The sequence below is a fragment of the Pristiophorus japonicus genome, unplaced genomic scaffold (genome assembly GCF_044704955.1).
Source record: "Pristiophorus japonicus isolate sPriJap1 unplaced genomic scaffold, sPriJap1.hap1 HAP1_SCAFFOLD_626, whole genome shotgun sequence".
Lineage (NCBI taxonomy): Eukaryota > Metazoa > Chordata > Chondrichthyes > Pristiophoridae > Pristiophorus > Pristiophorus japonicus.
The window spans coordinates 98,774-123,348 of record NW_027254538.1 but is presented as its reverse complement, the minus strand read 5'-3'; the positions used below and the strand labels follow the sequence as shown (position 1 = coordinate 123,348).

The 24,575-nt window shown below is 52.5% G+C and overlaps 1 protein-coding gene across 1 annotated transcript in view; it reads right to left on the bottom strand.

The window, feature by feature from the left end:
* LOC139255771 (coiled-coil domain-containing protein 170-like) overlaps positions 1-18,868 on the bottom strand; it is a 132,177-nt gene extending 113,309 nt beyond the window's left edge. The window contains exons 1-3 of the mRNA XM_070873983.1: positions 18,746-18,868; positions 10,938-11,014; positions 7,171-7,222 (exon numbers count right to left, since the gene is read on the bottom strand). Coding sequence (XP_070730084.1) covers positions 7,171-7,222; positions 10,938-11,014; positions 18,746-18,868 — 252 coding nt within the window. The remainder of the gene's footprint in view (positions 1-7,170; positions 7,223-10,937; positions 11,015-18,745) is intronic.
* Positions 18,869-24,575: the final 5,707 nt, after the last annotated feature.

The following is a 24,575-nucleotide window of genomic DNA, read 5'->3' as shown; positions in this document are numbered from 1 at the left end:
GGGGCAGTACTGAGAGAGACCTGCACTGTCGGAGGGGCAGTACTGAAGGAGAGCCGGACTGTCGGAGTGCCAGTACTGAGGGAGCGCTGCACTGTCGGAGTGGCAGTACTGAGGGAGCGCTGCACTGTCGGAGTGGCAGTACTGAGGGAGCGCTGCACTGTCGGAGGGGCAGTACTGAGGGAGCGCTGCACTGTCGGAGGGGCAGTACTGAGGGAGTGCCGCACTGTCAGAGGGGCAGTACTGAGGGAGTGCCGCACTGTCGGAGGGCCAGGACTGAGGGAATACTGCACTGTCGGAGGGGCAGTACTGAGGAAGCGCTGCACTGCCGGAGGGGCAGTACTGAGGGAGTGCTGCACTGTCGGAGGGGCAGTACTGAGGGAGTGCGGCACTGTCAGAGGGGCAGTACTGAGGGAGAGCTGCACTGTCGGAGGGGCAGTACTGAGGGAGTGCCGCACTGTCAGAGGGGCAGTACTGAGGGAGAGCTGCACTGTCGGAGTGGCAGTACTGAGGGAGCGCTGCACTGTTGGGGGGGCAGTACTGAGGGAGCGCTGCACTGTCGGAGGGGCAGTACTGAGGGAGTGCCGCACTGTCAGAGGGGCAGTACTGAGGGAGTGCCGCACTGCCGGAGGGCCAGTACTGAGGGAATACTGCACTGTCGGAGTGGCAGTACTGAGGAATCGCTGCACTGTCGGAGGGGCAGCACTGAGGGAGTGCGGCACTGTCAGAGGGGCAGTACTGAGGGAGAGCTGCACTGTCGGAGGGGCAGTACTGAGGGAGTGCCGCACTGTCAGAGGGGCAGTACTGAGGGAGTGCCGCACTGTCGGAGGGGCAGTACTGAGGGAGCGCCGCACTGTCGGAGGGGCAGTACTGAAGGAGCGCCGCACTGTCGGAGGGGCAGTACTGAGGAAGCACCGCACTGTCGGAGGGTCAGTACTGAGGGAGCGCCGCACTGTCGGAGGGTCAGTACTGAGGAAGCGCTGCACTGTCGGAGGAGCAGTACTGAGGGAGCACTGCACTGTCAGAGGGGCAGTACTAAGGGAGTGCCGCACTGTCAGAGGGGCAGTACTGAGAGAGTGCCGCACTGTCGGAGGGCCAGGACTGAGGGAATACTGCACTGTCGGAGTAGCAGTACTGAGGGAGTGCCGCACTGTCAGAGGTTCAGTACTGAGGGAGCGCCGCACTGTCGGTAGGGCAGGACTGAGGGAGTACTGCAATGTCGGAGTGGCAGTACTGAGGGAGCGCTGCACTGTCGGAGGGGCAGTACTGAGGGAGCGCCGCACTGTCGGAGTGACAGTACTGAGGGAGCTCTGCACTGTCGGAGGGGCAGTACTGAGGTGGTGCTGCACTGTCGGAGGGGCAGTACTGAGGGAGTGCTGCACTGTGGGAGGGGCAGTGTTGTGGGAGTGCCGCACTGTCGGAAGGGCAGTACTGAGGGAGTGCCGCACTGTCGGAGGGGCAGTACTGAGTGTAGGATTGCAAAATTCGTGGGAAAATCCCCAGTGTTTGGACTCACTGGAAAGGAAATTTAATTTGGAACTATCAACCAGAAAGTTTGAGATCCTGAAGTGCACATGGAAGATACTGCGAGTTTTAATCGAATGTGGGATTGTACGAGACAGATTGGGTCCTTGTGGGAAGGGCTGAGAACTAAAGGATAACTATCCTTCAAAAGAAGCCACTTTTGGGTGTTGAAGCTGTCTGGGGTATTGAAGCTGAACAAATTGGCTAGGGAATTGTGTAAACTCGAAAACCCTTCTCCCCGGGAGACATTAATAGAGCAACAATCAACCCAGAGATAGCCAGCCATCACCCTGAGCAAGAAACCAATCGAGCATATAGATAATGACAATGGCACATCCAGCCCGCATGGAAAATCAGGCCTAGGCAGGCTTTGCAAATACCAAAGCTAATTTTTCCCCATCAAGAAACAAATTCATAAGATCGACACATCCGAGACAGGTTACCCTTAATGGGCCCGCCAAAATATGACAAAGAGATATCAAGCCCGCCAAAAATTAAACAAAGAATCGGGGCTGATTTGGCGCAAAGATTAGAACAGCTCCCAAGGTATAACTGGGGCCTTGTTTTAACGAAGTTTAAGCATCGCATCAGAGAGCATCAAGAAGGGAGGAGAGAGAGACTACCACAGCAGGTTTAACAAGCCTCTCCGGCCTCGACGATACTCCCGGGGCCACACTGCCCTGCTGTCGAAGAAGAAGGAAGACCATCATCACGGCAGAGAAAGCAGCCCCAGTAACTCCAGACAGCGCCATCGCGGCAACAACCGACCACAGCCAACGTGGTACCATCGAAAACACCGCGATCGACCACCTCCGAAACCAAACTCCTCAAAGAAGAAACCGAAGATTCGAAAGTTTCCACTCAACAGTCTAGTCCTGACTACCGACAGGTGAAGCATTGTCTAAAGAGACTTTTGAAACCTATTTCTAACGAAAGAAAATGGGTGCTCGCCCCATAAGTCCAATACACACCATACCGCATCAGCGGACACCACCCAACTGAAGACTACGCAGTGAGAAGTCCTCGACCACGTTCGGGGTACGGCAAGCAGAACCGACAGAGTCCAGCGAACCCCAAAATCGCGAACCACCGCCAACTGACAATAAAGGATTGGTGAGCATAGTCCCTGTTTGCCCTGAAGTTTAACCTAGTCAGTGTTAGGCATTGGGAGGTGGGAGGTGTATTATTCACTGTAACCCCTTTGAATGTGTGATGTACTGTTCTTTGTTTGAATGACTACAAGTTTAACATTGTATTTCCTTGTCCTTAATAAAATCGAAGTTCTTTGCACCAAACCAGTTGTCTCTTGCACTTTGTCACATCCCCCAAATAAATCCAATGTCTATAACCCAGGGAGTGGGAGCGATTCGAACCACTCAGAAGGTCAGAGGTGAACCTGACCCTACACACCACCCCCTGCATGAGGGAGTGCTGCACTATCGGAGGGGCGGTACAGAGGGAGTGCTGCACTATCAGAGGGGCGGTACTGAGGGACTGCAGCACTGTCGGAGGGGCGGTACTGAGGGAGCGCCACACGGTCGGAGGGGCAGTACTGAGGGACTGCTGCACTGTCGGAGGGGCAGTACTGAGGGAGCACCGCACTGTCGGAGGGGCGGTACTGAGGGACTGCAGCACTGTCGGAGGGGCGGTACTGAGGGAACACTGCACTGTCGGAGGGGCAGTACTGAGGGAGTGCTGCACTGTCGGAGGTGCAGTACTGAGGGAGCGCCGCACTGTCGGAGTGGCAGTACTGAGAGAGTGCCGCACTGTCGGAGGGGCAGTACTGAGGGAGTGCTGCACTGTCGGAGGGGCAGTACTGAGGGAGCGCCGCACTGTCGGAGTGGCAGTACTGAGAGAGTGCTGCACTGTCAGAGTTGCCGAAATTAAACCAAGGTCCTATCTGCCCTCCAATATAAAAGATCCCCTGACACTATTTTGAAGAAGAGCAGGGGAGTTATCCCCGGTGTCCTGTCCAATATTTATCCCTCAATCAACATCACTAAAACAGATTATCACATTGCTGGTTGTGGGAGCTTGCTGTGCGCAAAATGCCTGCCGCGTTTCCCACATTACAACAATGACTACGCTTCAAAAAGTACTTCTTTGGCTATAAAGTACTTTGAGACATCCGGTGGTCGTGAAAGGCGCTATAGAAATGCAAGTCTTTCTTCCATTTTGGTTAGAGTTCAGTGAGAGAGACAACTGGTGGGACAACGTTACATGATTGACTCCCTCGCGGGGGAATGCTTTATTAGGGACATTTTACCCATCGGCTGGGATCCTCATCTTCCGACTGAAGGAGATTACAGAGATAGGGAGGGGCGAGGCCATCGAGGGATTTCTGAGGGGGATGAGAATTTTGAAATCGAGGCATTGCTTAACTGGGAGCCAATGTAGGTCAGTGAGCATCGGGGGTGATGGGTGAGTGGGACTTGGTGTGAGTTAGGACACGGGGTCAGCAGGCACAGGTGGTGATGGGTGAGCGGGACTCGGTGCGAGTTAGGACACGGGTCAGCGAGCACAGGGGGTGATGGGTGAGCGGGACTCGGTGCAAGTTAGGACACGGGTCAGCGAGCACAGGGGGTGATGGGTGAGCGGGACTCGGTGCGAGTTAGGACACGGGTCAGCGAGCACAGGGGGTGATGGGTGAGCGGGACTCGGTGCGAGTTAGGACACGGGTCAGTGAGCACAGGGGGTGATGGGTGAGTGGGACTTGGTGCGAGTTAGGACACGGGTCAGTGAGCACAGGGGGTGATGGGTGAGCGGGACTGGGTGCGAGTTAGGACACGGGTCAGTGAGCACAGGGAGTGATGGGTGAGCGGGACTCGGTGCAAGTTAGGACACGGGGCAGCGAGCACAGGGGGTGATGGGTGAGCGGGACTCGGTGCGAGTTAGGACACGGGTCAGTGAGTACAGGGGGTGATGGGTGAGCGGGACTTGGTACGAGTTAGGACACGGGGCAGTGAGCACAGAGAGTGATGGGTGAGTGGGACTTGGTGCGAGTTAGGACACGGGTCAGTGAGTACAGGGGGTGATGGGTGAGCGGGACTTGGTACGAGTTAGGACACGGGGCAGCCGAGTTTTGGATCACCTCAAGTTTATGTTGGGTAGAATGTGGAAGACCTGCCAGGAGTGCGTTGGAATAGTTAAGTCTTGAGGTAACAAAGGCATGGATGAGGGCTTCAGCAGCGGATGAGCTGAGGCAGGGGCGGAGAGGGGCGATGTTACGGAGGGGGAAATAGGCGGTTTTAATTATGCCATGGATATGTGGCTGGAACCTAATTTCGGGGTCAAATATGACCCCGAGGTTACGAACCGTGTGGTTCAACCTCAGGCAGAGGTTAGGGAGGAAGGGAGAATATGGCAGCTAGTCATTATGCTGCCATTCACACCCGATCTAACTCCGGCAATTGCCATTTCAATTCGGCCCATCATCCCTTTTGTCTCTCGAATCTCTCCTGCCTTCCACCCGATCACACAACTTCCCTCCCCTCCCCCTTTCAGTGATGTGTTCTTTTCGAATATTCGCCAGTTCTGACGAAGGGTCATTGACCCGAAGCGTTAACTCTGCTTCCTCTCCCCAGATGCTGCCTGACCCGCTGAGATTTCCAGCATTCTGTTTTTATTTCAGATCCCAGTACCTGCAGTATTTTGATTTTTTGTTGGGAGAAGATGTACCCCCAACATCGGATTCAAGACCCCCACCGAAAGCGTGAGAATTAGGAGCAGGAGTAGGCCATTGGGCCCTTCCAGCCTGCTCCGCCATTCAATAAGATCATGGCAGATCTTCAACCACAACTCTCACTTTCCCGCCCGATCCCCATATCCCTTGATTCTTGCAGAGTCCACTAAACTAGCGATCTCAGCCTTGGATATACTCAAAGACTGAGCCTCCACAGCCCTCTGGGGCAGGGAATTCCAAAGATTCACCACCCTCCGAGTGAAGAAATTTCTCTTCTTCTCAGTCCTAAATGGCCGACCCCTTATCCTGAGACTGTGCCCCCTGGTTCTCGACTCTCCAGCCCGGGGGAAACATCCTCTCAGCATCCACCCTGTCAATCCCCCTCAGAATCTGGTATGTTTCTATGAGATCATCGTAAAGAATCCTCTTGAGAAGAGTGATCATAGCATGATAGAATTTCAAATTCAGTTTGAGGGTGAGAAAGTTAGTGTCCTGAGCTTAAATAAAGACACTTACAAAGGTATGAAGGCAGAGTTACTATGCCCCCTAGTAATTGACCCCTCCACCAAGGAAAATAGGACCTTGCTATCCACTATGTCCAGGCCCCTCAAAACTTTGTACACCTCGATGAGGTCTCCTCTCAAACTCCTCTGTTCCAATGAGAACAAACCCAGTCTATCCAATCTGTCCTCAGAGCTAAGATTCTCCATTCCAGGCAGCATCCTAGTAAATCTCCTCTGCACCCTCTCCAGTGCAATCGCGTCCTTCCTATAATATGGCGACCAGAACTGCACGCAGTACTCCAGCTGTGGCCTAACCAAAGTATTATACAATTTAAGCATAACCTCCCTGCTCTTGTATTCTATGCCTCGGCCAATAAAGGCAAGCATTCTGTATACCTTCTTAACCACCTTATCCACCCGGCCTGCTACTTTCAGGGATCTGTGGACAAGCACTCCAAGGTCCCTATTAAGTGGCCTACCGTTTAATGTGTATATCCTTTCCTTATTAGCCCTCTCAAAGTGCATTACCTCACACTTCTCTGAATTAAATTCCATTTGCCACTGCTCTGCCCACCTGACCAGTAGATTGATATCCTCCTGCAGCCCATGACTTTCCTCTTCATTATCAACCACATAGCCAATGTTAGTGTCATCTGCAAACTTCTTAATCATACTCCCTATATTCAAATCTAGATCATTGATATATACCACAAAAAGCAAGGGACCCAGTACTGAGCCCTGCGGAACCTCACTGGAAACATACTTCCAGTCACACCTTCGTGACCAGTCTGCCACGTGGGACCTTATCAAAAGCTTTGCGATGTCATAGGGGGAGGAGCCTCAGGTCGAGGGTAGGTGTGATGTCATGGGGGAGGAGACTCAGGCTGAGGGTGGGTGTGATGTCACAGCGGGAGAAGCCTCAGGTCGAGAGAGGGTGTGTGATGTCACGGGGAGAAGGGCTTCAGACTGAGGGTGGGTGTGATGTCACGGGGGGAGGTGCCTCAGGTCATGTCACGGGGAGGGGCCTCAGACCGAGGGTGGGTATGATGTCACGGAGAGGTGCCTCTGACTGAAGGTGGATGTAATATCACGGGGGAGGCGCCTCAGGTCGAGGGTGAGTGTGATGTCACGGGGGAGGAGACTCAGGCTGAGGGTGGGTGTGATGTCACGCGGGAGAAGCCTCAGGTCGAGGGATGGTGTGTGATGTCACGGGGAGAAGGGCTTCAGACTGAGGGTGGGTGTGATGTCACGGGGGGAGGTGCCTCAGGTCATGTCACGGGGAGGGGCCTCAGACCGAGGGTGGGTATGATGTCACGGAGAGGTGCCTCTGACTGAAGGTGGCTGTAATATCACGGGGAGGGGCCTCAGGCTGAGGGTGGGTGTGATGTGACGGGGGAGGAGCCTCAGGTCGGCTGGGTATTTGCTCCGATGATGATGTACCGATGTGGCTGACTGGAGACCTACCTTTGACAGGCCTGGGCTACTGGTCACGTCTGACGGTGAATCAGCAGGCTCCCTGTGAGCAGAAACATGAATCATAAACTTCAACACCTGGGCAACATTGAAGAATATCAGAAAGAAAGCTTTGGAATTCTCTATCCCAGAGGGCTGGGGAGGCTCGGTCTGTGAGTATATTCAAGACAGAGATCAATAGATTTTTGAATATTAAGGGAATCGAGGGATATGGAGATCAGGCGGGAAAGTGGAGTTGAGGTTGAAGATCAGCTATGATCTTATTGAATGGGGAAACAGGCTCGAGGGGCCGAATGGCCGACTCCTGCTCCTAATTCTTATGTTTAATCTCTGAGTCATGAGATTGTTGCTCGCGATGACTGTATCAGCACGGCCTCTCGTACTATTTCCCCTCCTCCCTCCTAGACACTCACTGCTGGGAGCGGAATCCACAGTCACCGACCGGCCTCCAGTATCTCACCAGTCACTCATCATTGCCAGCCTAAACAGTGAGCATTGTTGGATGCCCGACCCCGGAGTCAGAAGGTCGTGGGTTCAAGACCCACTTCCTGAGACTTCAGCACAAAATCCAGGCCGACACTCCAAGGCAGTGCTGAGGGAGCGCCGCACTGTCGGAGGGGCAGTACTGAGGGAGCGCCGCACTGTCGGAGGGGCAGTACTGAGGGAGTGCCGCACTGTCGGAGGGCCAGTACTGAGGGAGTGCTGCACTGTCGGAGGGGCAGTACTGAGGGAGCGTCGCACTGTCGGAGGGGCAATACTGAGGGAGTGCTGCACTGTCGGAGGGGCAGTACTGAGGGAGTGCTGTACTGTCGGAGGAGCAGTACTGAGGGAGTATGGCACTGTTGGAGGGGCAGGACTGAGGGAGTACTGCACTGTCGGAGGGGCAGTACTGAGGGAGAGCTGCACTGTCGGAGGAGCAGTACTGAGGGAGTATGGCACTGTTGGAGGGGCAGGACTGAGGGAGTACTGCACTGTTGGAGGGGCAGGACTGAGGGAGTACTGCACTGTCGGAGGGGCAGTACTGAGGGAGTGCCGCACTGTCGGAGGGGCAGTACTGAGGGAGTGCTGCACTGTCGGAGGGGCAGTACTGAGGGAGTGCCGCACTGTCGGAGGGGCAGTACTGAGGGAGTGCTGCACTGTCGGAGGGGCAGTACTGAGGGAGTGCCGCACTGTCGGAGGGGCAGTACTGAGGGAGTGCCGCACTGTCGGAGGGGCAGTCCTGAGGGAGCGTCTCGCACTGTCGGAAATGACGACTTTCGGATGAGATGTTAGACCGAAGCTCCGTCTGGCATCTCAGGTGGATGTAAAACATGTCATGGAACTGCTTTGAAGAAGAGCAGGGGAGTTCTCCCAGGTGGCCTGGGGCCAATATTTATCCTTCAACTAACATCACTAAAACAGATTATCTAGTCATTAACACATTGCTGCTTGTGGGAGCTTGCCATGCACAAATTGGCTGCTGTGTTTCCTACATTACAACAGTGGCTACACTCCGAAAGTACTTCATTGGCTGTAAAGCGCTTTGGGACGTCCTGAGATCATGAAGGGCACCATATAAATACAAACTCTTTCTTTCTAAGGGGGAGCACCATAGCGGAACTTGGTCCCGTCCTCGCGCGTTCTCCACGTGGCTACAGGCTCCAGATTCGCACCTTGCAGCAAGGTTCACTGACCAGCGTTCAGGAGCCGTAACCCTGGTTGATGAGTTCACTTCAGTTAGGAGGAAAGGTTGGAAAAATTGGGACTGTTTTCTCCTTGGGAAAAGAGCAGGTTAAGAGGTGACCTAAAACAGAGAGTCGGGATAAATGGTTCATTTTCTGGTTGGCAACCAGTAACTAGTGGGGTGCCTCAGGGATCAGTGCTGGGACCCCAACTATTTACATTCTATATTAACGACTTGGAAGAAGGGACTGAGTGTAACATAGCCAAGTTTGCTGACGATACAAAGATGGGAGGAAAAGCAATGTGTGAGGAGGACACAAAGAACCTGCAAAAGGACATAGGCATGCTAAGTGAGTGGGCAAAAATGTTTTCAGATGGAGTATAATGTTGGAAAGTGTGAGGTCATGCACTTTGGCAGAAAAAAATCAAAGAGCAAGTTATTATTTAAATGGAGAAAGATTGCAAAGTGCTGCAGTGCAGTAGGACCTGGGGGTACTTGTGCATGAAACACAAAAGGATAGTATGCAGGTACAGCAAGTGATCAGGAAGGCCAATGGAATCTTGGCCTTTATTGCAAAGGGGATGGAGTATAAAAGCAGGGAAGTCTTGCTACAGTTATACAGGGTATTGGTGAGGCCACACCTGGAGTACTGCGTGCAGTTTTGGTTTCCGTATTTACGAAAGGATATACTTGCTTTGGAGGCAGTTCAGAGAAGGTTCACTAGGCTGATTCCGGAAGATGAGGGGGTTGACTTATGAGAAAAGGTTGAGTAGGTTGGGCCTCTACTCATTGGAGTTCAGAAGAATGAGAGGTGATCTTATCGAAACGTATAAGATTGTGAGGGGGCTTGACAAGGTGGATGCAGAGAGGATGTTTCCACTGATGGGGGAGACTAGAACTAGAGGGCATGATCTTAGAATAAGGGGCCGCCCATTTAAAACTGAGATGAGGAGAAATTTCTTCTCTCAGAGGGTTGTAAATCTGTGGAATTCGCTGCCTCAGAGAGCTGTGGAAGCTGGGACATTGAATAAATTTAAGACAGAAATAGACAGTTTCTTAAACGATAAGGGATTAAGGGATTATGGGGAGCAGGCAGGGAAGTGGAGCTGAGTCCATGATCGGATCAGCCATGATCGTATTGAATGGCGGAGCAGGCTCGAGGGGCCGAATGGCCTATTCCTGCTCCTATTTCTTATGTTCTTATGGAGGTTTTGAAGTTGATAGGTTTTGATTGAATAGATAAAACTATTCTCTCTGGCGAGTGGGTCAATAACCAGAGGTCATAGATTTAAAATCATTGGGAAAAGAGGGAGAGGGGAGAAGAGGTGAAGTGTTAGATGCAGGAAGAATGTTCCCGATGTTGGGGAAGTCCAGAACCAGGGGACATAATCTTGGGATAAGGGGTAGGCCATTTAGGACCGAGATGAGGAGAAACTTCTTCACTCAGAGAGTTGTTAACCTGTGGAATTCTCTGCCACAGAGAGTTGTTGAGGCCAATTCGTTAGATATATTCAAAAGGGAATTAGATGTGGCCCTTACGGCTAAAGAGATCAAGGGGTATGGAGGGAAAGCAGGAATGGGGTACTGAGGTTGAATGATCAGCCATGATCTTATTGAATGGTGGTGCAGGCTCGAAAGGCCGAATGACCTACTCCTGCACCTATTTTCTATGTTTCTATGGTTTCACTGAGAGTTGTGGGGATCTGGAACACTCCACCTGAAAAGGAGGTTGGAGCGGATTCCATCAATAATGTTAAAGGGAGTTGGACAGGGACTGGAGGATGGGGAACTGACAGCGTCACGGACACAAAACGGGGATGTGGGACTGAGCGTGACTGGTCTTTCACAGAGCCGGCACAGGCCCAACGGGCCGAATGGCCTCCTTCTGTCTGTCAGATTCCATGAGCCCCTCCCCAGCCCGGGTGAGCCATGGACAATGGCAGCGTTGCAATTGCGATCAGCCACCCAGCTCGGCGAGCCCAGCTCCGCACCGGGTTGAGCTGCAATCCCGTGATTTGTGCCCTGTGCCTGGCGCGAGGGCTGGGCGGAGGCTGGGAGGGGGGGGTGCCAATGCTGTCTCTGTCGGGACCCTCACCTCAGCAGAGTCAGTGTTCTGATCAGCTCGTCCTTCTTGGCCAGCTGGCTGCGGTGGAACTGCAGCTGGTCCTCCAGCTGTGAAGGGAAGAAAGAAAGATTCAACTGCGAGTACCTGACATGTAACACCACAGGTAACCCCGCATGCTGGAGCCCCCCGCCCTCCTGCCCCCTTCTCCCCCCCCCCCCCCTGCCCGTGCATCTTCTCTCCTTCTCGGGCAGTCCCTCGGAGTCGAGGAAGACTTGCTTCCACATTAACGAGTTCTCAGGTGACTGAAGAGACCAATGCGGGACCTTACAGTCTCTGTCACAGGTGGGGCAGACGGTGGTTGGAGGGACGGGGGGGGGGGAAATGGGGTGCGCTCCTTCCGCTGTTTGCGTTTGGGCTTCCCGGTGCTCCCGGCGAAGAGACTCGAGGTGTCCGGCACCTTCCCGGATGTTTCTGCTCCATTGTGAGCGGTCTTGGGCCCGGGACTCCCAGGTGTCGGTGGGGATGTTGCACTTTATCAGGGAGGCTTTGAGGGTGGTCCCTTGTAACGTTTCCTCTGCCCACCTGGGGCTCGCTTGCCGTGAAGGAGTTCCGAGTAGAGCGCTTGCTTTGGGAGTCTCGTGTCGGGCCATGTGGACGATGTGGCCCCGCCCAGTGGAGCTGATCAGGTGTGGTCAGTGTTTCGATGCTGGAGATGTTGGCCTGGTCGAGGACGCTAACGTTGGTGCGTCTGTCCTCCCAGGGGATTTGCAGGATCTTGCGGAGACATCGCTGGTGGTACATCTCCAGCGTTTTGAGATGTCTGCTGTACAGGTGCCCGTGCATCACACCAACAACAACTTGTATTTGTATAGCGCCTTAAATGTCATAAAATGTTTCAAGATGCTACAAAGGAATATTATAAAACACAAAACATGGACTATTTTCCGTACCTTGGGAGACTACTGACACCAAGAGCAGACATCGACGACGTGGTCCAACACTACCTCCAGTGCGCCAGCACAGCCTTTGATCGCCTGAGGAACAGAGTGTTTGAAGACCAGGCCCTCAAACCCGGCACCAAGCTTATGGTCTACAGAGCAGTGATGATACCCACCCTCCTATATGGCTCAGAGACATGGACTATATACAGCAGACACCTGGAGAAATACCATCAGCACTGCCTCCGCAAGATCCTGCAAATCCCCTGGGAGGACAGACGCGCTAACGTCAGTGTTCTCGCTCAGGCCAACAGCGCCAGCATCGAAGCACTGACCACACTCGACCAGCTCCGCTGGGCAGGGCCACATTGTTCGCATGCCCGACACGAGACTCCCAAAGCAAGCGCTCTACTCGGAACTCCTACACGGCAAGCGAGCCCCAGGTGGGCAGAGTAAGCGTTTCAAGGACACCCTCAAAGCCTCCCCGATAAAGTGCAACATCCCCACCGACACCTGGGAGTCCCTGGCCAAAGACCGCCCAAATTGGAGGAAGTGCATCCGGGAGGGCGCTGAGCACCTCGAGTCCCATCGCCGAGAGCATGCAGAAACCAAGCGCAGGCAGCGGAAGGAGCGTGCGGCAAACCAGACTCCCCACCCACCCCTTCCTCCAACCACTGTCTGTCCCACCTGTGACAGAGACTGTAATTCCTGCATTGGACTGTTCAGTCACCTGAGAACTCACTTTTAGAGTGGAAGCAAGTCTTCCTCGACTCCGAGGGACTGCCTGTGATAAAACACAATTTGACACCGAGCCACATAAAGCAGATATTAGCGCAGGTGAAAGAGGTAGGTTTTAAGGACAGTCTCAATGGAGGAGAGACAGACAGAGAGGTTCAGGGAGGGAATTCCAGAGCTTAGGGCCCAGACAGCTGTAGACACGGCCACCCATGGAGGAGCGATTAAAATCGGGGCTGCGCACGAGGCCAGAATTGGGGGAGAGCAGAGATCTCAGAGGGTCGTAGGACTGGAGGAGGTTACAGAGATAGGGAGGGGCGAGAGCTAAAGAAAAGGATAGATTTAAAGAAAAGGATAAGATTTTTTAAAAATGTTGCCGGACTGGGAGTCAATGTAGGTCAGCGAGCACGGGGTGAACGGGACTCGGTGTGAGTTAGGATACGGGATTTCTGGAGCCCACCCCCGCTCTCCCCCCCCCTCTCCTGTGCATCACACCACGGGTAACACAGTATGCTAGAGCCCCCCTAACCCAGGCCACGTGTACTGCGCCAATACAATAGACCAGGAGGAGTTGATGGAGAGAGAGGTTGCAGAGAAGAGAAGGCTTGTTGATTGACAAACTTAGTGTCAACACTTACATCCATTAGTTTTGCACTGGTTGGATGATCCAATGATCTATAGTTCAACATCATGAGAGTTCTCCTTTGTAAGTAGGAAATATATATATATATATATATTAAAGCATCAAAGTTGGATTCCAACGCGAGCTAGCACTCCCTAGTAACTGGGCTCCAACATGACAAAGCACTTTGCCACCTCCCAGATACACCAGGCCTCCCCCCCACCCCCCCCTGCCCTGAGCTCTCCCATAGGTGCTGGCGGCTGGGTGTCCCGGGCAAAGCGGCTGCCAATTGGCTGCGCGAGGTGCCAATCAGAGCGCCTCTGAGCAGACGTTTGCTGAAGGTGTTGCGGTGAGTGTTGCTGAGACAAAGGGCATGTTGTTACATCTCTACAGAAACAGCACAAACAGACTTGCCACCAGAGAGCTGAGCAATTATCCCGACAATGCCCAGGATCTTTCCTCTCATCGCCCTCCCCCTGGAACACCCGGCCCTTAATCACGCTATGACGCTATGTAACTAAGCCTATCACGTTGCACCTCGAGACTGTCGACCTCAGAGGGCGAGGGCAATTGGATCTTGCTGTGCAAACATGACTCCATTCCCCCTTTTAAAGTCGGCCGGTCTTTCCTGATTTTTGTTTTTTACCATCATAAATTAAGAACATGAGAACATAAGGACGAGGAACAGGATTCGGTCTCTCTCGAGCCTGCTCCGCCATTCAATGAGATCATGACTGATCATCGACCTCAACTCCCTTCCCCCCTGATCCCCATATCCCTGGATTTCCCCGAGAGTCCAAGAATTCATCTTCGTGTATCATGGAAAGTTGCTGCACTGTGATTGTACCCTCCTGCAGCCCCTCCACTGGCGGGAGGGTGTAAGTACTGCATGACGAGTTTACATACGTTTACATAGTCATTCTAAACGTGGAGGGAGGAAGGTTGACTGGAAGTGGGCAGGGACATGAGAGTTTTAACAGATAACTGGTCAATCTGTTCAGGAATTGAACATGGTAAGTTGGAGAATATAGTCTCTCTTTTAGCTGCCTTTGCTGTTTTCATTTCTCTGCTTCATACATCTTCTTCATGGCTCCTGTATGGTTCAGAGACATGGACCATGTACAGCAGGCACCTCAAATCGCTGGAGAAATACCACCAACGCTGTCTCCGCAAGATCCTGCAAATCCCCTGGGAGGACAGACGCACCAACGTTAGCGTCCTCGACCAGGCTAACATCCCCAGCATTGAAGCACTGACCACACTCGACCAGCTCCGCTGGGCAGGGCCACATTGTCCGCATGCCCGACACGAGACTCCCAAAGCGAGCGCTCTACTCGGAACTCCTTCACAGCAAACGAGCCAAAGGTGGGCAGAGGAAACGTTACAAGGGACCACCCTCAAAGCCTCCCTGATAAAGTGCAACATCCCCACTGACACCTGGGAGTCCCTGGCCAAAGACCGCCCTAAGTGGAGGAAGTGCATCCGGGAGGGCGCTGAGCACCTCGAGTCTCGTCGCCGAGAGCATGCAGAAATCAAGCGCAGGCAGCGGAAGGAGCGTGCGGCAAACCAGTCCCACCCTCACCTTCCCTCAACGACTGTCTGTCCCACCTGTGACAGGGACTGTGGCTCTCGTATTGGACTGTTCAGCCACCTGAGACCTCACTTTTAGAGTGGAAGCAAGTCTTCCTCAATTCCGAGGGACTGCCTATGATGATGATGTTGATGTTGATAATGATGATGATGACATCCTCTTTAGCTTCTCTTTTTTAATCTTCTTTCCTTTCAGGTCGGGCGGGCGGTGGATTGTTGCGGGGAAAGGAGACACCAGGCTGCAGTTGGGGTGGGGTCTGTGGTGGAAATAAGGTCATTGGGGGCACCTCAGGGTGGTGAATCTTTGGAATTCTCTACCCCAGAGGGCTGTGGCAGCTCAGTCGTTGAGTAGCCGTGGCTCAGTGGGCAGCACTCTCGCCTCGGAGTCAGAAGGTTGTGGGTTCAAGTCCCACTCCAGAGATTTGAGCACAAAAATCTAGGCTGACACTCCCAGTGCAGTGCTGAGGGAGTGCTCTGTCAGAGGGGCAGTACTGAGGGAGCGCTGCACTGTCAGAGGGGCAGTACTGAGGGAGCGCTGCACTGTCGGAGGGGCAGTGCTGAGGGAGTGCTGTGTCAGAGGGGCAGTACTGAGGGAGCGCTGCACTGTCGGAGGGGCAGTACTGAGGGAGCGCTGCACTGTCGGAGGGGCAGTGCTGAGGGAGTGCTCTGTCAGAGGGGCAGTACTGAGGGAGCGCTGCACTGTCAGAGGGGCAGTACTGAGGGAGCGCTGCACTGTCGGAGGGGCAGTACTGAGGGAGCGCTGCACTGTCGGAGGGGCAGTGCTGAGGGAGTGCTCTGTCAGAGGGGCAGTACTGAGGGAGCGCTGCACTGTCGGAGGGGCAATGCTGAGGGAGCGCTGCACTGTCGGAGGGGCAGTACTGAGGGAGTGCTGCACTGTCGGAGGGGCAGTACTGAGGGAGTGCTGCATTGTTGGAGGTGCCGTCTTTTGGATGAGATGTTAAACCGAGGCCCCATCTACTCTCTCAGGTGAACATAAAAGATCCCATGGCACTGTTTCGAAGAAGAGCAGGGGAGTTATCCCCGGTGTCCTGGGGCAATATTTATCCCTCAATCAACATCACTGAAACAGATTATCTGGTCATTATCACATTGCTGATTGTGGGAGCTTGCTGTGCATAAATTGGCTGCCACGTTTCCCACATTACATCAGTGACTACACTTCATTGGCTGTAAAGCGCTTTGAGATGTCCGGTGGTCGTGAAAGGCGCTATATAAATGCAAGTCTTTCTTTTATATTCAAGACAGAGCTCGATAGATTTTTGGATATTATGGGAAGCAAGGGATATGGGGATCGGGCGGGAAAGTGGAGTTGAGGTCGAAGATCAGTTATGATCTTATTGAATGGTGGAGCAGGCTCGAGGGGCCGAATGGCCGACTCCTGCCTTATGTTCTTTCCCATCCCCTCCCCAATCACATGCTTGGCCCTACCCCTCACCCATTGTCTCCCTTCCCCTTCCAGCCATCCTCGCTATTATTACTGACTCGATAATTTCCTTTTGTACGACCCACTCAAACCCCTCCCCGTGCTCTGCTGTCACTCGACGCACCCTAAATCCATTATCTGCTGCCCACGGCTGTTCCCAAAGGCAGGGGGCAGGTGACATGAGTCCAGAAACATCCTCACCTTCCAACAGTTTCCCCCAACCTCCCTTCCCATCACTTTACCTTTCAAATTTCAACTCTTTATTTTTTTTAAAACTCAACGGAGAAAGACATTTTCGAACTGAATGTCCCTCCATTGTGTATGTGTGTCTCTCACAGGTGTTGGAAATTAGAAGCTTGATCTCATCATTTGAAACTATTAACATTGATCAATTCTAACTGTTAACAAAAGCAAGTGAAGATATTCCTACAGTCTCCTTCTCTCGTATGGCAGTAGAAAAGCAAATCAAACGGCAATATCTAAGGCGGATATCCAGGCCAAAGCTTCCGGTGTAAGAGCGTGGATATCTTGTAGGCTGCCTGTGAGTTCCCTCCGAGGGCAGGGCTCGATGATGTGCTCCAGGGTCTGATTAGGAGCTCCACAGTCGCATGACCCCCACCCAGTTTAGTGTCATCTGCAAACTTGGATGTGGTGTATTTGGACTTTCAAAAGGCTTTTGACAAGGTCCCACACAAGAGATTGGTGTGCAAAATCAAAGCACATGTTATTGGGGGTAATATACTGACGTGGATAGAGAACTGGTTGGCAGACAGGAAGCAGAGAGTCGGGATAAATGGGTCCTTTTCAGAATGGCAGGCAGTGACTAATGGAGTGCCGCAGGGCTCAGTGCTGGGACCCCAGCTCTTTACAATATACATCAATGATTTGGATGAAGGAATTGAGTGCAATATCTCCAAGTTTGCAAATGACACTGGGTGGTGGCGTGAGATGTGAGGATGCTAAGAGGCTGCAGGGTGACTTGGACAGGTTAGGTGAGTGGGCAAATGCATAGCAGGTGCAGTATAATGTGGATAAATGTGAGGTTACCCACTTTGGGGGCAAAAACGCGAAGACAGAATATTATCTGAATGGCGGCAGATTAGGAAAAGGGGAGGTGCAACGAGACCTGGGTGTCATGGTTCATCAGTCATTGAAAGTTGGCATGCAGGTACAGCAGGCGGTGAAGAAGGCAAATGGTATGTTGGCCTTCATAGCGAGGGGATTTGAGTATAGGAGCAGGGAGGTCTTACTGCAGTTGTACAGGGCCTTGGTGAGGCCTCACCTGGAATATTGTGTTCAGTTTTGGTCTCCTAATCTGAGGAAGGACGTTCTTGCTATTGAGGGAGTGCAACGAAGGTTCACCAGACTGATTCCTGGGATGGCCGGACTGACATATGAGGAGAGACTGGATCAACTGGGCCTTTATACACTGGAGTTTAGAAGGATGAGACGGGATCTCATAGAAACATACAAGATTCTGACGGGACTGGACAGGTTAGATGCAGGTAGATTGTTCCCGATGTTGGTGAAGTCCAGAACCAGGGGACACAATTTTAGGATAAGGGGTAGGCCATTTAGGACCGAGATGAGGAGAAACTTCTTCACTCAGAGAGTTGTTAACCTGTGCAATTCCCTGCCCCAGAGAGTTGTTGATGCCAGTTCATTGGATATATTCAAGAGGGAGTTAGATGTGGCCCTTATGGCTAAGGGGATCAAGGGGTATGGAGAGAAAGCAGGAAAGGGGTACTGAGGTGAATGATCAGCCATGATCTTATTGAATGGTGGTGCAGGCTCGAAGGGCCGAATGGCCTACTCCTGCACCTATTTTCTATGTTTCTACGATGGGGAGGCTTTAATCTTCCACCGATGGAGAAGGTGGCAGCATCGACCGTGACCGGTTGTCCACTGTTTGCGACAAGGTTTGATCCTTCAGGTTGTGCTGTGGGGTCCTCTGTAAGGAATCCATTCCGTATGTCGCAGTTCTTCCGAGCATTTCACCACCGGTCATTGAGGCTGGGGGGAGATCGCTGAAGGGCTTCGGTGACAGTCCAGAATGTCCTAGATTTGAGATGGGTTGGTGGTAGGTTGTTCAACTCGGCCTGGATCGGCATGTCTTGCTGGTGTAGCGATTGTATTCTCTGGAGACTGCATATTCGCGGCGTAGGAGTGTTGGTGCGATGTTTGCAAGCATGGGTAGCCAAGGTGCTGGTGTCGGTAAAAGCGTGCCGGTGATAATTCTCATAGTAGAATTCGGCTGGACACCAGCGGGTTTGACGGGCGGACTGGATAGCCATGCCGGAGAGCAGTACTCCGCTGTAGAGTGCACAGGGCCGGTCGGTGCTGCCATACGGAGGGTTTGAGCGTCTGCTCCCCATGTGGATCCGGCCAGTTTCTGGATCAAGTTGACCCTACTCTTTAATTCCTTCCCAAGGCTCTGGAGATGTTGTCGATATGACAGGATGCGATCGAGCGCGACTCCTAAATAGGAGGGGTTTTTGGCATGGCTTACCTCCGCGCCGCAAAAGGAGACTTTCAAAGCCGGGCTTGCTTGCTGGGTGTTGAGGGGGAATGTCGAGGTGATGGTCATTAGCGGGTTTGGCCGGAGCCGCCATCGGCGGAAGTAGGCCTCCATCTTCGGAAAACCACTGGTCAGGGTCTCCTTGGTGATGGACAGATTCGTGTTTTACGTGGCCAAGGCAATGTTTACGAACTTGTGGGACTCTGTTTTGGGCAGGTCACTGGTGTAAACATTGAATAACACGAGTGCCACAACAGAACCTGTTGTGTATCTGTCAAGCATGCACTCCCATGTTCCGCCACCAGAGAGCGCATCTCCTGAAGTCCCAAGGGATCCCAGCATCCCTTGGGAGCACTGTATATAAGCCGGCCCCTAAGGCCTGTTCCTCACTCTGGAGTGTCTTAAGAAAGACTGAGGTCACTGTTACTTTAACCGCCCTGTGTGCAGTCTCATCTGTGTTAGGAACACAACAACTGGCGACGAGAATACGAATTCAATGCAAAGATGTAGCAAACTGTGGGCATCCTGGAGTAGTTCTCGGGAGGTTGAGGACTGGGAAGCCTATGTCGAACGGCTAGACCAGTACTTTTTAGCAAATACGTTGGACAGAGAAGGAAGCGCTGCAAAAAGGAGAGCGGTCCTCCTCACGGTCTGCGGGGCACCGACCTACAGCCTCATGAAGAATCTTCTCGCTCCGGTGAAACCCACAGATAAGTCATATGAGGAGCTGTGTACACTGGTTCAGGAGCATCTTAACCCGAGGGAGAGCGTGCTGATGGCGAGGTATCGGTTCTACACGTGCCAGCGATCTGAAGGTCAGGAAGTGGCGAGCTACGTCGCCGAGCTAAGGCGACTTGCAGGACAATGTGAGTTTGATGGATACCTGGAGCAGATGCTCAGAGACTTTTTTGTACTGGGCATTGGCCACGAGACCATCCTACGAAAACTTTTGACTGTAGAGACACTGACCCTCAGTAAGGCCATTGTGATAGCACAGGCGTTTATGTCCACCAGTGATAACACCAAACAAATCTCTCAGCACACAAGTGCTAGCAATGTTCATAAATTAACTGGAATTGTGTTTGCGAGCAGAAATGTACAGGGCAGAACCCACGTGTCTGCAACTGCCAGCAGGCCTCAGCTGACCCAGATGACTCAGAATCCGCAACAAAGGATGAATGCAAGTCAATTCACACCTTGTTGGCGTTGTGGAGGCTTCAATTCAGCCTATTCATACCGCTTCAAAGGGTATGTTTGCAAGAGTTGTGGAACAATGGGGCACCTCCAATGAGTTTGCAGACAAGCTGCAAGTTCTGCAAAACCTGCTAACCACCACGAGACAGAGGAAGATCGGTCCATGGTGGATCAAAGCAATTTCAAGCCTCAGAGAGAGGAGGCAGATGCTGAAGTACATGGGGTGCACACATTTTCGACGAAATGTCCACCTATAATGCTAAATGTAAAATTGAATGGCTTACCCGTAGCCATGGAACTGCACACGCGCTAGCCAATCCATCATGAGTAAAAAGATGTTTGAGAGACTATGGTGCAACAAGGCATTCAGACCAGCCCTGAGCCCCATCCACACGAAACTGAGAACGTACACCAAAGAGCTTATCACTGTCCTGGGCAGCGCCATGGTCAAGGTCACCTACGAGGGCACGGTGCACGAACTGCCACTCTGGATTGTCCCGGGCGATGGAAGGAGCTGGCTGGGCAAAATCCGCTGGAACTGGGATGACATCCGAGCGCTATCACATGTCGATGAGGCCTCATGTACCCAGGTTCTTAACAAATTTCCTTCCCTTTTTGAGCCAGGCATTGGAAACTTTTCTGGGGCGAAGGTGCGGATCCACTTGGTCCCAGAGGCACGACCCATTCACCACAAGGTGCGAGTGCTACCTCACATGATGAGGGAGAGAGTGGAAATCGAGCTGGACAGGCTGCAATGCGAGGGCATCATCTCTCCAGTGGAATTCAGCGAGTGGGCCAGCCCGATTGTTGCAGTACTCAAAAGTGATGGCACGGTCAGGATTTGCGGCGATTATAAAGTAACTATTAATCGTTTCTCGCTACAGGACCAATACCCGCTACCTAAGGCAGACGACCTATTTGTGACGCTGGCAGAAGGCAAGACGTTCACCAAGCTCGACCTGACTTCAGCCTACATGACACAGGAGCTGGAGAAGTCTTCGAACAGCCTCACCTTCATCAACACGCAAAAGGGACTGTTCGTCTACAACAGATGCCTGTTTGGAATTCGGTCGGCTGCAGCGATCTTCCAGAGAAACATGAAGAGCCTTCTCAAGTCAGTACCGCACACGGAAGTTTTTCAGGACGACATATTGGTCACAGGTCGGGCCACCGTCGAGCACCTACAAAACCTGGAGGAGGTCCTCCAGCGACTGGATCGCGTAGGACTGCGGCTGAAGAGGTCGAAATGCGTCTTCATGGCAACAGAAGGAGTTTTTGGGAAGAAAGATCGTGGCGAACGGCATTCGGCCCACAGACGCCAAGACAGAGGCTATCAGGAATGCGCCCAGGCCACAGAACGTCACGGAGCTGCAGTCGTTCCTGGGACTCAACTATTTTGGTAACTTCCTACCGGGGTTAAGTACCCTTTTAGAGACCCCACATGTGTTATTGTGTAAAGGTGAGAATTGGGTATGGGGAAAAAAACAAGTAATTGCTTTTGAGAAAGCCAGAAACATTTTATGCTCCAACAAGCTGCTTGTATTGTATAACCCGTGTAAAAGACTTGTGCTAGCATGTGATGCGTCGTCGTACGGAGTCGGGTGTGTATTACAACAAGCTAACGTTGCGGGGAAGTTGCAATGTTGCCTATGCCTCCAGGAACTTGTCTAAGGCCGAGAGGGCCTGCAGCATGATTGAGAAAGAGGCATTAGCGTGTGTACCTGTTTGGCCTCAAATTTGAGCTGGAAACCAATCACAAGCCCCTCATATCCCTGTTCGCTGAAAACAAGGGGATAAATACTAATGCCTCAGCCCGCATACAAAGGTGGGCACTCGCACTATCAGCGTATAACTATACCATCCGCCACAGGCCAGGCACCGAGAACTGTGCGGATGCTCTCAGTCGGCTACCATTGCCCACCACGGGGGTGGAAATGGCGCAGCCTGCAAACTTGTTGATGGTGGCGCAGCCCACAGACTTGTTGATGGTCATGGAAGCGTTTGAAAATGATAAATCACCTGTCATGGCCCGCCAGATTAGGACTTGGTCCAGCCAAGATCCTCTGCTGTCCCGAGAAAAAATCTGTGTACTGCATGGGAGCTGGGCCAGCTTGTTGGAGCATAAAATGTTTCTGACTTTCTCAAAAGCAATTACTTGTTTTTTTCCCCATACCCAGTTCTCACCTTTACGCAATAACACATGTAGTGGCTCTAAGAGGGTGCTTAAACCTGGTAGTAAGTTACCAAAATAGTTGAGGAGTCCCAGGAACGACCGCAGCTCCGTGACGTTCTGTGGCCTGGGCGCGTTCCTCGTAGCCTGTGGGCCAAATACCGTCCGCCGCGATCTTTGAAATGCAAGAGCTAATCAAGCCGTTCCAGCGGCGAAAGGACGAGCTGTCCATTCAGGCAGACTGCCTGTTGTGGGGTAACCGCATAGTGCTACCCAAAAAGGGCAGGGAGACGTTCATCTCGAATCTCCATAGCACACAGCCGGGTATAGTAATGATTAAAGCGATAGCCAGATTCCACGTGTGGTGGCCCGGTATCGACTCTGACTTAGAGTCCTGTGTACGGCAATGCAGCGTTTGTGCTCAGTTGAGCAACACGCCCAGAGAGGCACCACTAAGTTTGTGGTCCTGGCCCTCCAGACCATGGTCGAGGATCCATGTCGATTATGCGGGCCCATTTCTCGGTAAAATGTTCCTGGTGGTGGTGGATGCTTTTTCAAAATGGATTGAATGTGAAATAATGTCGGGAAGCACTGCCACCGCCACCATTGAAAGCCTGAGGGCCACATTTGCCACCCACGGCCTGCCTGACATACTGGTCAGTGACAACGGGCCATGTTTCACCAGTGCCGAATTTAAAGAATTCATGACCCGCAATGGGATCAAATATTTCACCTCGGCCCCGTTTAAACCAGCCTCAATGGGCAGGCAGAGCGGGCAGTACAAACCATCAAACAGAGCCTTAAACGAGTCACAGAAGGCTCACTCCAAACCCGCCTGTCCCGAGTACTGCTCAGCTACCGCACGAGACCCCACTCACTCACAGGGGTGCCCCCGGCTGAGCTACTCATGAAAAGGACACTTAAAACCAGACTCTCATTGGTCCACCCCAACCTGCATGATCAGGTAGAGAGCAGGCGGCAGCAACAAAATGTAAACGATGGTCGCGCCACTGTGTCACGGGAAATTGATCTGAATGACCCTGTGTATGTGCTAAACTATGGACATGGTCCCAAGTGGATTGCGGGCACAGTGATAGCTAAAGAAGGGAGTAGGGTGTTTGTAGTCAAACTAGACAATGGACAAATTTGCAGAAAGCACCTGGACCAAACGAGGCTGCGGTTCACAGACTGCCCTGAACAACCCACAGCAGACACCACCTTTTTCAAGCCCACAACACACACCCAAAGGATCAACGACACCACCCCGGACCAGGAAATTGAACCCATCACGCCCAACAGCCCAGCAAGGCCAGGCTCACCCAGCAGCCCTGCAGGGCCAACACCACGCCAGCCCAGCGAGGGCACAGCCAACACACCAGAACAGACATTTGTACCGAGGCGGTCCACCAGGGAAAGAAAGGCTCCCGACCACCTCACCTTGTAAATAGTTTTCACTTTGACATTGGGGGGGAGTGATGTTGTGTATCTGTAAAGCATGCACTCCCATGTTCTGCCACCAGGGTTCGCATCCCCTGAAGTCCCAAGCGATCCCAGTACCCCTTGGGAGCACTGTATATAAGCCGGCCCCTAAGGCCTGTTCCTCACTCTGGAGTGTCTCAATAAAGACTGAGGTCACTGTTTCTTTAACCTCCCTGTGTGCAGTCTCATCTGTGTTAGGAACACAATGGAACCCTGTGGGAGCCTGTTGTTCAGTATCCTATAACTGCTCTTCCGGGTGCCAGAGTACACACAGAAGCCTTGGTTGCTAAGCATGGAGTTGAGGAGATGGATCGTTGCTCTGCAGGGTAAAATGACAGAGAGCTTGACAAGCAGCTCCTGCTTCCGAACAGTGTCATTCGCCACTTGCAGGCCCACGAGTGCTACGGCACTCTTGAGCTGGTACTGGAAGGACTACAGTTACTACACTTCAAAAGTACATCATCGGCCGTACATCGCTTTGGGACATCCTGAGTCGTGAAAGTCTTTCCTTATAGGACCATACAGCACTGAAGGAGGCCATTCGGCCCATCATGCCTCTTTGGTAGACCGATCCAATTAGTCCCGCTCCCCCTGCACTTTCCCCAGAGCTGTGTAATGTTTCCCCTTCCAGTATTTATCCAATTCCTGTTTGAAAGTTACTATTGAATCTGCTCCCACCGCCCTTTCAGGCAGCGCGTTCCCGATCATAACTCACTGCGTTAAAACATTTCTCCTCATTTCACCTCGGGTTCTTTTGCCAATGTGTCCTCTGGTTACACAGAGAGGAGTGGAACTCAGTGGGAGTATCCAGTAATACTTGGCTTTGTTTACTAAGTGGAGTCTCAAATTTACAAGCGTTGCAGTTAATGAACCAGACAATGTGCCGCTGTATATGTTAATAAAACAAGTATTATGCCATGTACTTATTGTACTTGTCTCAAATTATCTTCCATTACATGCATTGTAATACTATAGTGG